The sequence below is a fragment of the Xiphophorus hellerii genome, chromosome 6, assembly GCF_003331165.1.
Source record: "Xiphophorus hellerii strain 12219 chromosome 6, Xiphophorus_hellerii-4.1, whole genome shotgun sequence".
Lineage (NCBI taxonomy): Eukaryota > Metazoa > Chordata > Actinopteri > Cyprinodontiformes > Poeciliidae > Xiphophorus > Xiphophorus hellerii.
Window position 1 is genome coordinate 9,393,014 of NC_045677.1, and position 15,469 is coordinate 9,408,482.

General features: G+C 40.8%; 2 protein-coding genes across 3 annotated transcripts in view; one reads left to right on the forward strand and one right to left on the reverse strand.

Annotated features, from left to right (window-relative positions):
- Window positions 1-79: 79 nt before the first annotated feature.
- Window positions 80-13,109, reverse strand: LOC116721658 (WD repeat-containing protein 48). 2 transcript variants are annotated; one of them, XM_032565515.1, is made up of 18 exons: window positions 13,003-13,109; window positions 12,222-12,362; window positions 12,044-12,119; window positions 11,740-11,952; window positions 9,803-9,891; window positions 9,554-9,655; window positions 9,245-9,469; window positions 5,178-5,252; window positions 4,934-5,036; window positions 4,748-4,845; window positions 4,144-4,251; window positions 3,903-3,999; window positions 2,959-3,054; window positions 2,749-2,854; window positions 2,562-2,649; window positions 1,870-1,946; window positions 1,598-1,790; window positions 80-1,502 (listed from the first exon to the last, which is right to left on the reverse strand). In XM_032565515.1, the coding sequence occupies exons 1-18, from the start codon at window positions 13,048-13,050 to the stop codon at window positions 1,407-1,409; spliced, it is 2,031 nt and encodes a 676-aa protein (XP_032421406.1). In that variant the 5' UTR covers window positions 13,051-13,109; the 3' UTR covers window positions 80-1,406. The 2 variants fall into 2 exon arrangements, with proteins under 2 accessions (XP_032421406.1, XP_032421405.1); XM_032565514.1 differs by having other exon boundaries at window positions 12,044-12,122.
- Window positions 13,110-14,836: 1,727 nt separating this feature from the next.
- The window catches only part of LOC116722263 (sodium channel protein type 4 subunit alpha B-like), a 48,935-nt gene continuing 48,302 nt past the window's right edge, over window positions 14,837-15,469 (forward strand). Inside the window, exon 1 of the mRNA XM_032566471.1 lies at window positions 14,837-15,321. The gene's annotated coding sequence lies outside the window, so the exon portion shown is untranslated. The remainder of the gene's footprint in view (window positions 15,322-15,469) is intronic.

The following is a 15,469-nucleotide window of genomic DNA, read 5'->3' on the forward strand; positions in this document are numbered from 1 at the left end:
AGAAAGTGTCCCTTGTTTTTATTCCACACTCATCAGCTGATCACATTACAGCCCAACAAACATCCACTTGTCATCCCTATAGATCTGTCATTCCAATTTATTTCTTCGAATGCCTAAAATATACATATTTCACAAATTACAAGGAATATTGCAGTAGTATGGCCTAATTGAGGTACATTTCCTATCTTTTTTTTTTCTCTCTCTCCAGGTTTTCTTGTTTTGGCCAATCAGAGCTTGCTCCATGTGTTTTTCCTTTATGGCGTTACAAACACACGCACGCACACACACACACACACACGTGTCATGGCAAAATTAACTCCAGAAGATTTACAGTGAAAAGATCTCTGCTCCGAGACCTCCAAGAGAGACGTAGCCGTTAGCGTTTATTTCACTTTGGTGAGTTTCCCACAGTGGTTGGATGCTCCTAATGCTCTTCTATTGAGATCCCCCTTCAAGTTATAGTTACTCTTAGTAAATCTAAATGACATGTACACAAAGAACAGTCCTCACTGCCATCAAAATCACTGCTCGAGTTATTAAGATATATACCTTATACTTGTTTCCAATTCCTAAAGTGACTTGGAAAACAAACTAACATTTGTCAGGGTAAACTGCGTTGCTGTGAATGCAACTCTTAAAAATCAAGTTAAGTTACTTTCATGATGACCAATCTGCTCTGGCAATTTGAGAAAAAAAAAAAAAGTAGTTTTTTTTTTTACAGAAACTGTACAAAAAAAAAAACAAACCTGTTGCTAAACCCAAAACCCATTTAACCCCCCCCCCCCCCAAGAAATTGCAAATATATTTACAGAAAAAAAAAGAACAAAACATTCATTCGTGGAGAACAGCACAGCTAAAAACAAAAGACGAAGACAAAGAGTGAGGTTCTGCAACGATTAGGCGTCTGAGTCGGTGGGTGAGTTCAAAGTGAAGGTAGCGGATGAGGATTTGTTTCGAGTCAGAAACCAAGCGTAGTCCTGACGGCGGAGGACAGGTGCAGAGTGTGTCAAACGGGGAAGAGTTTCTGGAATGTACTAGAGCCAACAGTCTACTACATCCATACACACTCAAACACGGACTAACGTCAGTCGCTTCAGGATGCCCGACAGGCAAAGATCCGAGGAACAGAAAAACAGGTAGCTGAAATTGAGGGGCGAAAAAACCCGGTCATTCCTTGAAGTGTGAAACAACCAGTACTGTTTCCTCAGGAGTGTGTTGGCTGTGGTGGAGTGTTCTGGTCACTTCCCCTATGATAGATACACCATGGATTATGTCCTCAGACGTTTACTGGTTTCTCACTGCCACGGCGACTCTGGAGCACGTGATGGGGTCGAGTGGGGACTACATGGTGGAGGTGGGTGGTGATTGGCAAATGACAAGTGTTTTGCTTGTAAAAATGACAAATTTCATGTCGACTTCTGCCTATAGTGAAGTGTCAAGTCCCCTCCACTCTTCCAGATAAAATGTTTAACTGTCCGCAGGTCCATGTTGGGGTCTAGAACCTATTTAAAGAAAAAAATATTACTGAGATGAAACATTTCTTTCGAAAGTGCATTTTAAGAAAAGAAGTTATTTTGAAGAGGAAACTTTTGCGTACCTGGTCTTGACACATAAGCTCAATCTTCTCCTCGGCGAGCATCGCCATGTCTTCTTCCTTCTCCTGCTCTCCGGGTTTATCGTTGGCCGAGGAGCTGGTGGTCTGCGACTCGTTGTCCAGGTTTATGATCTTCTCGTAAACGTGCTCCATCACCTTCCTCACCTGGAGCATATCGCTGGCCGAGAGACGATCCCTGCAACGCAAACGGCAGGTACGTAACGGAGCAAAGGCTTAAATGCTACTCAGACGGATAGAATCCACCGGAGGCTTACTTTTTTAGAGTTTTTGCACCAGAAGAAGAATGGGGCTGGAGGTAGAATGGGATTTTGTTGAATTTAGGCATATTTTTCTGAAACAGAACAGGAAGAACATGTTAGAGCACAACGTCCCTGCGGATAATTAGCATCAGCGAATGTGATAAGAACATCAAAATTCTGACGTTAAATGTGCAGCTGTTTCAAATCTTGTTTGTAGAATGCAGGGAATGTTTCCTCGGATATTATGATTATGTTTTTGGATTAACAGATTCATAATTGGACAGCAAAGGTAGGATTTGAACCAGATGAAGCTGCAGCTAGAACATTTGAGAAGTTCTGGGCAGAATATATTTACAAAATTATTATTATTATTATCTTGAATGCAATGTATTTTTTGTCCAGCTTTGGCTTAATTACTGCTCTGAATATAAAGTTTAAGTAACTTTACATTCTCTGTTTAATGACTGATTACTAAGTTAGTTGACGATTATTTCAATAATCGATTCATCGCGATTAATCTGATTAATCATTTCAACCCTAGAGTCTACTTGTATTTTAGTTCTTAAAGGGAAACGAGAAGTGGCCAAAGTTGAAAACAAAAGGAAAGTATCTACAATGTTCTGATTGGTGCATGTTAAAAAGGGGCTCCAATTAAAGTTATTGCACTATAAACTTAAGAAACTCCAGGTTTTCACGATAATACTCACATCTACTGTTATATCAATGACCCACTGTGGGACTGTCTCATTCAGCAGCATGGATTCAGTCTCGCCGCCTGAATCCCTACATAGCAGCCTGCAGCAGAAACACAGAGCAGTTAGAGAACCATCACTTCAACAACACAGAGGATTCTGAATGCAACGTTTACTCGCGCGTTGCTAAGTTTGTTCGAACCTAAATAGAGTTCTTCCTCCTGCTTCTCCGAAGATGACGGGCGTGTGAGGCGGGACCTGAAAATATCCGTTTCCTTTCTGCACCCTGTTCTCCTGCTCGCCGTTCACTGTGAACACGCACACACACACGCCAGCGATGAGACGGGCTGACCGCCGCAAACACACAGAGAGTCCTCAGACTGTTGGATATAACAGAAAACTATCCTCTCACCGTGGTTCACCTCGTTTTCTTCCTCGTCCATGGGGTTGATGCGCGTTCTGGGCCAGAACTCCAGCAGAGCTTGGAGCAACAAGCCGCCCAAGTTCACTGCAAACAAGGATTAACAGGATTAAGGTTCAGATCAGTCGTAAATGTTATGACCTCCGCTGAATAAAATGACAATCATTCATCTTCTTACAAATCGATGGTAGTTTATCACACTACGATACTTAACCCTTTAGATGGGGCACTAGAACCCCACAAGCTGTTACATTTTACAAGGCTACAGTTAAAACTACACATGTTGAGATGAATTAAACTGATGAAAAAAAAAACTATGAAAAGGAAACCAACAATCAATACATCAATAAAAGAAAAGACAGATTTTTTATTGTTTATAAAAACACCATGCTAGAATCTGAAGAAACAGGTCTAATCAGTTGTTCCCGTGGCAACAAGACTATTCATTCATGTGACATACTCATGAAGCAAACACTAAACATATTCTGTCTGAACAGATTCCAGCCAGCTACATAGCAATTATCCAGAGCTTCCTAACAAAATTAAAAAGATGCCGCAACTCCATTTATCCCGCCCACAACGGCAACAAATGCATAAACTTTAACGTTTTGTTGTTTTTTTCCCCTCCGGTTTCTTTTTCTGGACCACTGAACTTCTTTTGTCAGGTTTACTTTTCTCGCTAACAGGAATGATCGCTAGCTATCGATCATTCCTGTCATACCTGTTGATGGCCGCTACACCACTATGTATGATGGTTTGGTCCAATACATATGTCAATCCAATAATGAAAAAAAAAAACTGAGCTAAAGTTAATTATCACAAAGAGTCCTGCATTTCACTAATCATTCTGAAGCATGAAGGCAGAACCATACACACAGTAGTTGCAATTTTACGGCTGATTGGTGTATATTTTAATATAAAGAAAGATTTCTTACACTTCGGATCAGATCCATCAGAACTTGAAAACCCAGCGTCCTTTGCAGACACCCAAGCAGCAAAGCAATCGCTCTCATCCAGAGTAATTGTGAGCATCTAATGGAAATAAACAAAAAATAATAACAAAAAGAGTGACAAATCATATTGTTATTGTTATCAGAAGCATTAACGAGCTGTGTGAGTTGGGAAAGGGAATACAAGTCAAAGCTAATAAAAGAAAGAAAAAAAAAAACAACTCACTCCGGTTTTCAGATCGACAGAGAACCAGTTTGGCACGTACACCATCTTGAACCGCTTTTTAATCTCCTCATCAAATTCCACTTTGCCCAAGTCTTCTCCTTTGCAAGCCTTGGAAAAAAACAACAAACAAAAGGATAAACATGACAGTACATAGAAATCATGTTTTTGGTCTGTAGTTTGATTTTAAAGTCAGAGTTCATTATGTGTTTTTTTTTTTTGGTTCACTTTAAATCAAAAAATGAATAAAAAGTAGCCTCTATAGAAGTAGGTTTGGTTAGCTAGCTAACTTTTTAGCATCTATCACGGATATAATGACACACTTTTTGAATGTCAATTTTGCTTAGAAGCTAAATAACTTTACTTGTTTTTGAACGGGGAAACTTGCATTATTATGCCATTATCAACATATTACTTGAAAGTATTCTCAAAACAACGATATTATCGTTTATCATAATTTGTGCGACAATTTATCATCCAGCAAAACTTGTAATCGTGACAGGCCTATTCTCTATTCTCTTCTCTTTTTCAGGCAGCATGGAAACCCTGGAAGTTTTCCAGGAAAGCCAACAGATATCTGGGTGAACAACAGGAGTTGGTCGATTACCTTGAGCACATCCCAGTACGCCACATTGTTGTTGGTGTCTTTGGTGAGTATGTGTCTCTTGTCGTTCAAAATGTGGCACTGTATAATACTGGCACCTCCTGGAAAACAGGAGTTATTTACACTTTATGTAAATGTGTGAAAATGAGTTCTGGGGAGCTTTCCCTGATCCAATCAGTCATACTTTACCCTTAATAACTTGTTCTGGCTGAGTACACAGTGGAGTCAGAGGGGTGGTGCAGTCATTATCGTACTCCCCTGATGATCTGAAGTTGTGCATTCCCTTTAGAGACTGCACAAACAAATGCAAACAAAATAACTGCAAAGTCTCATAAAGGAAAAGAAAAAGCATTGAAATTCTTCCTGACTTCGTTGCAGCTCCAGCTCTGGTTAACATGTAGCCGGGCAGCCGGTTATCGTCACGCATGCTTACCCATTTATTCACAGATGACTTGGTGGTGGAAACCCAGATCGCTGGAGGTGGGTCAGCAGATCTGTCCAGCTCCATCTGAACAAAGGGGAAAAACATCAAGGTTGACTGGCTTAGATGTTGATTTAGGATCACGAAGGGGAGAAAATGTGGGAATAATTTCAAATGATGCAAACAGTGAGAAGAAAACAAAGCATTTATGAACACTAGGGCTGCACATTTTCGTAATTGATTATTCTATCGACAATTAATTAACAATATGCTAACGATTTTTCATTTAACCAGTGCAGCCTTTTTTTATATACATAAAATAGCACAATAAGATATGGAAATAAATAATTCAGTTATTGCCTAAAATCAAGCAAATATGCTGGAGGTTTTTCAGCAAAATTTGGGTTTTGAGTCTGTATACTCCCATTAAGATTAATAGATTAATAAATAAGTTGACGATTATTTCAATAGTCCATTAATAGGCCTGTCGCGATAAACGATAAATCAATTAATCGTACGATAAATTAAAACCATTTCAATTATCGGCATTATCGTCTCTTCCGGCCTTTTTCTCTTTCTGTTAATGACACTGAATGAAAAAAGGCTCAACTCCGGTGCTCTCCACTGACTCCTCCCTTCCTCATTTCCTTAGTGTAAAGCCCAGCGCACACTGCACGATCTTAGAGCTGTCAGCCGATTGTCGGTCCATTTTCAAAACCTGACAGACCCACACATTAGCCCACAGAAATCCTAGGTATAACGGTTCGATCGGGTTCGTTCCTGCCGTGTGGTGTCCAACAATGGGCACAAAATAATGGCTACAAGTCCAGTGAACTAATTTTAAAACCAGGCATTAATCCATGCTTTACTACAATCTACCTGCAATGCATGTGGCTAGTGTCAGCGTAAAGTCCTGACTGAATGAAAATCATTATAAACTATTTACGTCACGTTAACGAAGAACAGCTGAAAAGTTTCTGGGTTTATCAACTGCAGTAGCAATTTCGCTCCAACTCCTCCTCTTGTCATTTCTATATTCTTTGCATGTTGAATAAACATTAATGTTGTTTCCACATATCATCTCCAATGTCCGCTGGACTTCGGGTTGCACCGTGTCAGCTGTTTGGGATTCCCCGACGTAATTTCCCCTCAGAAAGCACGAGGAGAATCCGCGCTTTCTGATTGGCTGCCTGTCACATTCAACAGGCTGCGTTAAGCTCCCAGTCGGGAAAAAAAACCTGATTTAGATCGGAGCGGCAACGACGATCTACCGTAACACACCACACAATGTTAGAAAGACCAACGTTTTAAGATTGTTGTAAGGGGAAAAATAGAAGCAAAAAATCATGTAGTGTGAATTATTGCATCAGGTAGTCGATGTGCCCATCTTCTCTATTTAAATGTAATTATTACTGAAGGGCAACATAGTATACAGACTTCATAATCTGCACTCTTTTGGTTGAATGCAGTATTTATTTCCACTTTGGCTTTATGTTGTTTAGTTTTTTTTTCAAGTGCATTTTTTGTTAATGGAGACTGAGAATCCATTTTGTTTTTGGTTGTTTTGTTTATTTTGTTTATCAGCTCCAGTGTTAAATATTCTTTTGAAAATAAAGTGTATCTATCTTTGGCAGGAAATCACATGCATTATTACGTCATTTCCATTAAATCAGTGTAAAAAGGTCTTCAAACAATATTATCGTTTATCGCATTAATTTTTTGAGACAATTAATCGCTCAGCAAAATTTGCTATTGTGACAGGCCTATCCATTAATGGTTTCAGCCATGATAAATACATGAACATTAACACCTAAACTTAAAAAAAGACTACAAAATAAACATTTTTGTTTCACTTTTTCAGTGTACACCGTGTTCTACATTATTATGGAAGTGATATTTTCTCAGATTTTCTTAAATGGTCAATGCAAATGATGGTCAGTATGATTTTCAAGTCATGAACTATTACAGAATAAATCAAATTTTACTGAACAAAGCTCCCCATGAAAACAGTATTTTTTTCAAAAATAAAAAACTCAAAATGCACTGTTCCAAATTATTATGCACAGCAGATTTTCTAAACATTTTATGGATTATAAAGAACTGCAAATGGTCATTCTTTGAATGTGCAGCATTAAATGGTCACATGAAGTTATTATTTTTGGACGTAAAGAGGAACGATCTAGAGTCAATGCACAGCTTCAGTTATTACAACTGAAAACCAGCGATCAGCCCGAAACCTGGGAATAGTGATGGACTCTGACCTGAACCTCCAGAGCCACATAAAGACGGTTACAAAGTCGGCCTTCTATCACCTGAAGAACATTTCCAGGATTAAAGGACTAATGTCTCAGTCAGATCCAGAGAAACTCATCCATGCGTTCATCTTCAGTCGTATTGATTATTGCAACAGCGTCTTCACAGGTCTGTCCAACAAATCAATCAAACAGCTGCAGCTGATCCAGAACGCTGCTGCTCGCGTTCTCACTAAAACCAGGAAGATAGAGCACATAACACCAGTTTTAAAGTCCCTCCACTGGCTCCCTGTAGCTCAAAGAATAGACTTTAAAATACTGTTGTTAGTTTATAAATCACTGAACGGCTTAGCACCACAATACATTAAAGATCTGCTGTTGTTGTATCAACCTTCCAGACCTCTCAGGTCTTCCGGTTCTGGTTCTGCTCTGCATCCCCAGAACCAGAACCAAACGAGGAGAAGCAGCTTTCAGCTTCTATGCACCACAAATTTGGAACAAACTTCCAGAAAACTGTAAAACAGCTGAAACACTGACTTCTTTTAAATCTCAACTAAAAACCCACCTGTTTAGAATTGTATTTGAAATGTAATCAATTACAAATTTATTGATGTAACTTGACTTAATGATTGATTCTATGTTGCATTGTGTTTCTGTTTTTGTAATGATGTAAAGCACTTTGAAATGCCTTGCTGCTGAAATGTGCTATACAAATAAAATTTGATTGATTGATTGATGTACTAAAATCAAAAACTATTTCAATCAAAAACATCTTAACAGACCGAGTTACTGTACATGTTAACATAGGATCCCTTCTTTGATATCACCTGCACAATTCTTGCATCCACTGAACTTGTGAGTTTCTGGAAAGTTTCTGCTTGAATTTCTTAGCAGGATGTCAGAAAACCTTCCCAGAGCTGCTGTTTGGATATGAACAGCATTCAGATCTTCTGCTTGAGGAAACTCCAAAGGTTCTCAATAGGGTTGAGGTCAGAGGTCAGAGGAGGATGGTGACCACACCATTAGTTTCTCCCCTTTTATGCCCATAGCAGCCAATTACACAGTGGTATTCCTTGCAGCATTCATTGTCATGCATGAAGATGATTTTGCTACTGAAGGTACGGCTCTTCTTTTTGAACCATGAAAGAAAGTGATCAGTCAGAAAGTCCATCTACTTTGCTGAGGTCATTTTCACACCTTCAAGGACTCTGAGGGGTCGACCAATGATTCTCTCCCCATGATTTAGGCCCAAAGCATGACTCCACCACCTCCTTGCTGACGTCACAGCCGTGTTGGGACGTGGTGGCCATCCACCACCAATCCACTACTGCGTCCATCTGGACCATTCAGGGTTGCACAGCAGTCATCAGTGAACAAGTCTGTTTGAAAGTTAATCTTCATGTACGGCTGGGCCCACTGAGACCGTTTCTGCTTGTGAGCTCTGGTTAGGGGGCCCAATAGTAGGTTTTCATACCTTGTCATACGGCACTACACTATCTGATGATTTTCGTCAGCAGAGAGATCCTTTCTCTTTCCCATATTGCTTGAAACCTGCGGCCTGCTTAATAATGTGGAACATCCTTCTTAAGTAGATTTCCTTTAATTAAGCTCACCAGACAAACTAATCAACTCAGCTCTCTGAAATTAATTACAGTGATTCAAAGAGCCCTGACACACAATACCATCTATAAATTTAATAGCACAACAAAAAATGTAATCTTTATCACACTTTAATACAATTTGCATAATAATTTGGAACACGGTGTATTCTGTATGAGATGATCTGATGCATCAACTTTCCATCAGATCAAAATTCTGACTTCTTACTTTGAGCACCGGGGCCTTTTCCTCGCAGATGAGCACACGGATGTCCGGGTTTCTCAGGTCCGTGCAGTAAATCTTCTTGTCCCTGCCTCCAGAGTATACGTGTGTGAAGGCCTCGTTGACCTGCAGGGCCCAGACGCCTTCGTCGTGTACCCTGTACGTGGCGATGCACCTCTGCTGGCCGAGCGACCACAAGCGGATGGTCCCGTCCGAGCTCCCCGACAGGCACTGCGTCGATCCGAAAAACACAACCGGGGATTAGATATCGGCGTCTGCTAGCGACTGACATCTCGGTCGTTTTCAGGAGGTCACCTGAGTGCCATCGCGATTCAGGAGCAACGACTTGACGTTGTCTGTGTGACCTTTTAGCTTCATAAGCTTTGCACACGTTCGAGGGTCCCACACTCTCAAAACCTGAGGCAAAAAAATTAAACAAAAAATTTATTCTGACATTATTTTCAAAGGCATTCACTTTGGAGACATGAAAGATGGAATACAACAGGAAATGACAAACGCTTTATTTGATTCCTAAACTCTTATTTTTCAATTGAGTGCGCAGACCTTTTCAGTGGAGCCGGAGACTATAACTGTTCCCATCTGGTTCATAGCCAGACTATAGATGGAGTCCTTGTTCCCACTCAGCGACGAAGCTGTTGAGAGAGAAACTGCAGTGAGCCTCCGGGGGAATCTCAGCCAGAGTCGGTAGAAACGACACAACATCAGAAATGAACGAGGAAATCAACCGCTGACTGGCACCTTAAACCTATGGCATCTTTTTCCAGCTGGTGAGTGAATCACAGTAAAAACTGCCAGGTCACATAGACAACAATTCTCTTCAGAGTGGATGCTGTAACTGAGCGAACTAAACTCAAAGTTAGATATTTTTTGTATGTGATGTGTTTGGGGAAGCCAGATATGAAGGAGGACATGACATATTGTATGACACGTCGCGTCTGAAATCATTCAAACTGCAAGACAGCGAGAGAGAGCAAGGCTTTGAGAGGTAACAGGAAGGCTGAACCGAGTGCGGTCAGGTTGCCTTGCTTTGTTTTTAAATGTTTGTAGCCATTTGAAAATATTAAAGTTAACAAGAGGGTTTATATTTTCTATCTCAACTAAAAAAATATCTGAATATCAGTTCAGATATTGTATAGATTCATTTCGCATAAAGTGAAACATTTAAAGCTTTTTCTTCCGTAATGGTGATGATTATTTATTATAGTTCATGAAAACCCAAAATTACGTGTCTCGGAAAGTGAGAAAATTGCATAAGATCAATTTTAAAAAAAAAGAGAATATTTAAAAATTTTGAAAACTATGCACTTGGTCGGGGCTCCTTTTGCATGAATTTCTGAATACGGCGCGGCATGGAAGCGCTCAGTCAGTGGTTGTGCTGAGGTGTGACGGAAGAATGCTTTACTATCGGTCTTTAAGTCATCAGGAATTGTCTCATGTTCTTTTTGACTCCATCGATTCTCTGTGGGGTTCAGTCCAGGAGAGTTTGCTGGCTGACCCAGCCCAGGAACACCACGGTCCCTGAAGCAGCTTTTGCTTCCTTCGAAGTGTGGGCAGGTGCCAAGTCCTGCTGGAAAATAAAAATCAACATCTCTATATAGCTTGGCAGCAGAAGGAAGCATAAAGTGCTCTAATGTTTCCCAGTAGATGGCTGCATCCGCTGTAGACTTGACAGAACCCAGTGGACCAGAACCAGCAGATGATATGACAAACCACCAGACTGGAAACGTCACAATGGACTAAAGCAACATGGATTTTGTGTCTCTCCTCTCTTCCTCCAGACTTGTTGATGTGCAAATAAAGTGCTAGACTTTACTTTCATTTGAAAACAAGAGGACCTTGGATCATTTCACAACAGTCCAGTTCTTTTGCTCCCGAGCAAAGATGATTCTGGCGTCGTCTCTGCTTCAGGAGAGGCTTCCTAGGGGGAATGCAACATTTGTATCCCATGTGTGGGATTTGTCTATGCATAGTGGCTCTTGACGAGGTGACTCCTGAGAGACCCTTTAGAGACTCAGGAAACCTGTGCAGGTGTTTTGAGTTAATTAGCTGATGAAGGTGTGACACCACAAATTTCTAATATACAACTTTTCCACAATATTCAAGGACATTTGAGACACTGAAATTCTGGTTTTTGTTACCTGCAAGTCACCAGAATTAGAAGAAATGATTGACATATGTCACTGCGAAATAAATATATTTAATATTCAAGTTTCACCTTCAGTCATGACTGACAAATTTTTTTTTTACTTTTTCAAGATGTTCTAATCTTTGTCAAATCCAAACTTTTGTTTTATCTTTTCAAGGGCACATTTGCTAATCATTAATATAAAATATTGACGAGTTTATTTTTATGCTATAGTTCCTGAAGAGAAATCAATATTGGCAGGTCGACGTTGCGGAAAACACCGATGTTATTACACTACAAAGTTCCAATCGACATACTCGTGATTATTCACAGTCAAAACGACATCAGAACTCACTGGTGACCGTGTTGTTGGAGGCTGTGAGCGCCGTCAGTGTGTTCACATCCCACAGGAAGATCTGCCGGTCCAGACCGGCCGACGCCACAAGCTCCTTGTCCTTAGCGTACGCTAAAGCTTTTACGTAGTCCTTGTGCGTCCGTAACGTCGACATGCAAAATCCTTTATGAGCATTCCACACTTTCACCGTAGTATCTGATGAAGCTGATATCACTAAAAGGAGGAAAAAGTGCGTCAGAATGAAGAAATTAAGCACTGAAAGCTATAGACAGCACAGCTGGTTGGATACTGGGTGAAAACTCACATGTTTTTCCATTGCAGCAAAGAACTATATCATTAACCCAGTCAGTGTGGTGCTCCATAGATGCAATATATGGGTCCTGCTACAATGACAAAGAGCAGAAATTAGGACAGCTCCACGACTAACAACAAAACAGTGATTTTATGCTCCGACAGGACTCGTATGTGATCTGAAACTCTACTTTTTGTTGGTAGACGCTCCATATTCGGATGATCGAGTCTCTCCCCGCGGTGAAGAGCCGGTTCAGAGCAGGGTCTAACTGGAGTGCATTCACTCCATTGCGATTGTACTTCTCCACCTCGTCTCTAATCACATAGGAAACCTGTGACACAAACAAGACAGAGTGCTCTTTTCTCCTGCCCGGGAAACTTTCTGGTTCAGTCCACACACATCACACCCATTTCAAAGCTGCAGCTCAATGTGTGCGCTGATTTTGTTTTTCTTTGTAACATGGCAGGTTGGTTGAAGCAAGAGCTCAATATTTTGCACTTTGCAACACGCTGTCGTTGAAACCTAACATGCGTTCACGTTGTTGCACGCAAAGTACACAACATCACCACCGAGCTAAGTTCCAGCAATTAGACGGAGCCGGAGCACCTTAGCTACTGTCAGAAATAATGCAAGCATCAAAAATGGTGTTTAGACAATGCGTCCAGCGTTTGTGCTGGTTTGCAAATATTTATGTCGTGATTCGCACTTTTCCTCCTAAGCATATATTTGGTGAAGTCTTTCAGCAAAAAGAGCTAAGCTTTCAGACGTACTGGTTAGCAGCTGGCGCTAACCGCTCACGCAAGCTAAGCTAGCTCTGTTAGCCGGCTTGAGCCATGACTCACAGCCGCAGCGCTGTTCTTGGGAGTCGCTTTTTACCGACACTCGGACGTTTCTAAAACACCTCCTTAAGACAAGAACCCCAACGCTGTCACTGCCGCGCAATCTCCAGACATGCACTTCGCAAAACGTACCTGTACTTTCCTCCGCCCAGCAGCATTTTGCCTGTGATGCGTGGCCATCTTGCATGTTGACAGTCAGTTCATGTGATGCTACATCCGGGAAAAGAAAGAAAACACACACACACACACGCCTGAGCTTTCTGGGTAATGTGGTTTAACTTTTTATTTCTTATGAGTAGTTCACCTACCAATGTGTTCGGTAAGGAAGTGGAAACTAATTTAGAGCTTAAATAAAAAATAATTGACTCTGGAGTCACAACACGGATGCTGTTTATAGAAAGGGTCAGATTAGAGCAGGGGCGGATCTACAAGGGGGGCGAAGGAGGGAAGAGAAGAAGAAGAAGAAAAGTTTTTTGTTTTTTTTTTGTCCAGAAGCCTATTGTAGCCTTTAAATTAAATATTAATTCACAAAAAATGTAATTATAAGATTGATCTTATAGGTCCCTGAAAAACGTAGTTATGACGATGCATCAAATAATGTCCCACTGAAGAGATGTAAAATATATATATACCTTGACAGCATAAAGTGAGTGCAGAAATATGGCCATAAAATATTTTTTAAAGACAAATTCTTGAAAAGTAGAATGACATTAAATCTCTGGCTGAAGTTTTGCTTTTGACAGCCACTCAAAACATTTCTCAATTTTGGTGAATCAGAAACCTCACAAAATAAGTTACATTTCATAAAATGTTAGCTTTTATAAGCAAACCTGATTCTTGAAGTCCTGGGATTGCAAAATATACCAGCAAAAGCTCTCAGAATGAAGTTCTGGGATGCTTAAGTACAGAGGACATTTTAAAGAAGGTTAAATATCATTATTATTATTATTATTATTATTATTATTATTATTATTATTATTATTATTATTATTATTATTATTATTGGCAGATGAGACAAAAGACACGGTCAGTTTTAGTCCAGATTTGTGAATCCAGTGGATAAAAAACATTTAAAAATTGAAAACTTTTACAAATAGTGTTGTAGATGAGGGGGCTGAACAAAAATGCACACAGCAGTTTTCAGAATTATTTATTTAGACAATAAGAATCAAAATCCAAATAAAATTCAAGCTAAACAGCTTGAGGTTTGTGGTTGTATAATGTGTAAAAGCTCAATGGTGCTTTTACAACACTCAACATCTGCCAGATCTTATCCAGGAGTGCGCCATGTCTGTTATCGGCCACTAGGGGGAGTCCTACATCCTTACAGCTTCACATGGACCGAAGTGCGTAAAACAGGATAATCCAAAGCTTGAACACTTCCCATCCTTTGAAACACACACACACAACCCCCCCCCCCCCCCCCCCCCCCCACACACACACACACACGCCAACACACATCCACACACACACACACACACATACACCCCTGCTCTCCCCCAACGAAACTCAGTGTAAAATTCAGAGTGAGGGAATCTAACTCCCAATTAGGTTTTGAGAGGGCGGTCAAAATTATGTGTGCGCCCCAATATGTTGTTTCCATGTTAAATCAGAGCTTTATGGAGCATTAAGTAGGTCATAATAAACAGTTTCAATCAAAACACAAGTGTAATGCACAGGCTCGGGGAAAAAAAAACAAGAACATATTACGCATATTTTGTGAAATGAGCCCACTGGTTTATATGAAAAGCATCATACAATGATTGGATTGGATTAGATGAGATTACATGAAAGCGGCCTATTGTGGTTGTAGTAGGCTGATATGCAACAATAACACCAACTCTTCAGCTCTGCCTGGTAAACTTTTGAGCATCCCGGCGATTCAACTTTCCCCCCTCCCTAACTTGTTGATGGGCTAATAAATACTGCCGGCTCTCTTAGCCTACATCCCCGTTCCGTGTTTTAGTGCGGCATGATGCGCCCACAGGAGCAGTAATCCTCTTCTGTGCAGCTGCTTCCTCCCTCATGTTCTCTCTTCTGCTCAAGGGCAAATCGAGGTGCGCCTCTGGCTGCCGCCACCGCGCACTGCTGCCGAAGACAGCGCAGCGTCCCCTGCGCTCTCCGCGGGCTCCCGGGACCTTTTGTTGTTTGGGATGAACGCAGAAGACGCGCCGCGTGAAAGGGGCCAGAGCCGGCCCAGCTGTTTATCGCACCTCTGGCAGCAAAACGACATGTCGGCGTTTGCTTGGACAAGTGTCTTTTGAGCGCGAAACTTTTGGATTCTGGGGGTCAGCCGTCTCCGCTCGGGTGATTGGGAGTTTTGGGTTCGAGAGGAGATGCGAGCGTCGACGTGAAGACATGGATTTTACGCGGAGGGCTTGGTCCTTCTTCCTGCTGAAACCCGAAGAATTTCACTCTGAAAACGATGCTTTAAATCTTGGAGTTTCGTATGTAAGTATTAGTCCACGTCAAGATTAATGTTTGCCGTGTAGACCAGGGAAAACGTCCTCTTAATGCCTAACACCTTTTTTGTTGTTGTTGCTTTGCTTTATTCTTATTTACATTCATTTTCACATATATTGAATCAGAAAAACAGCAA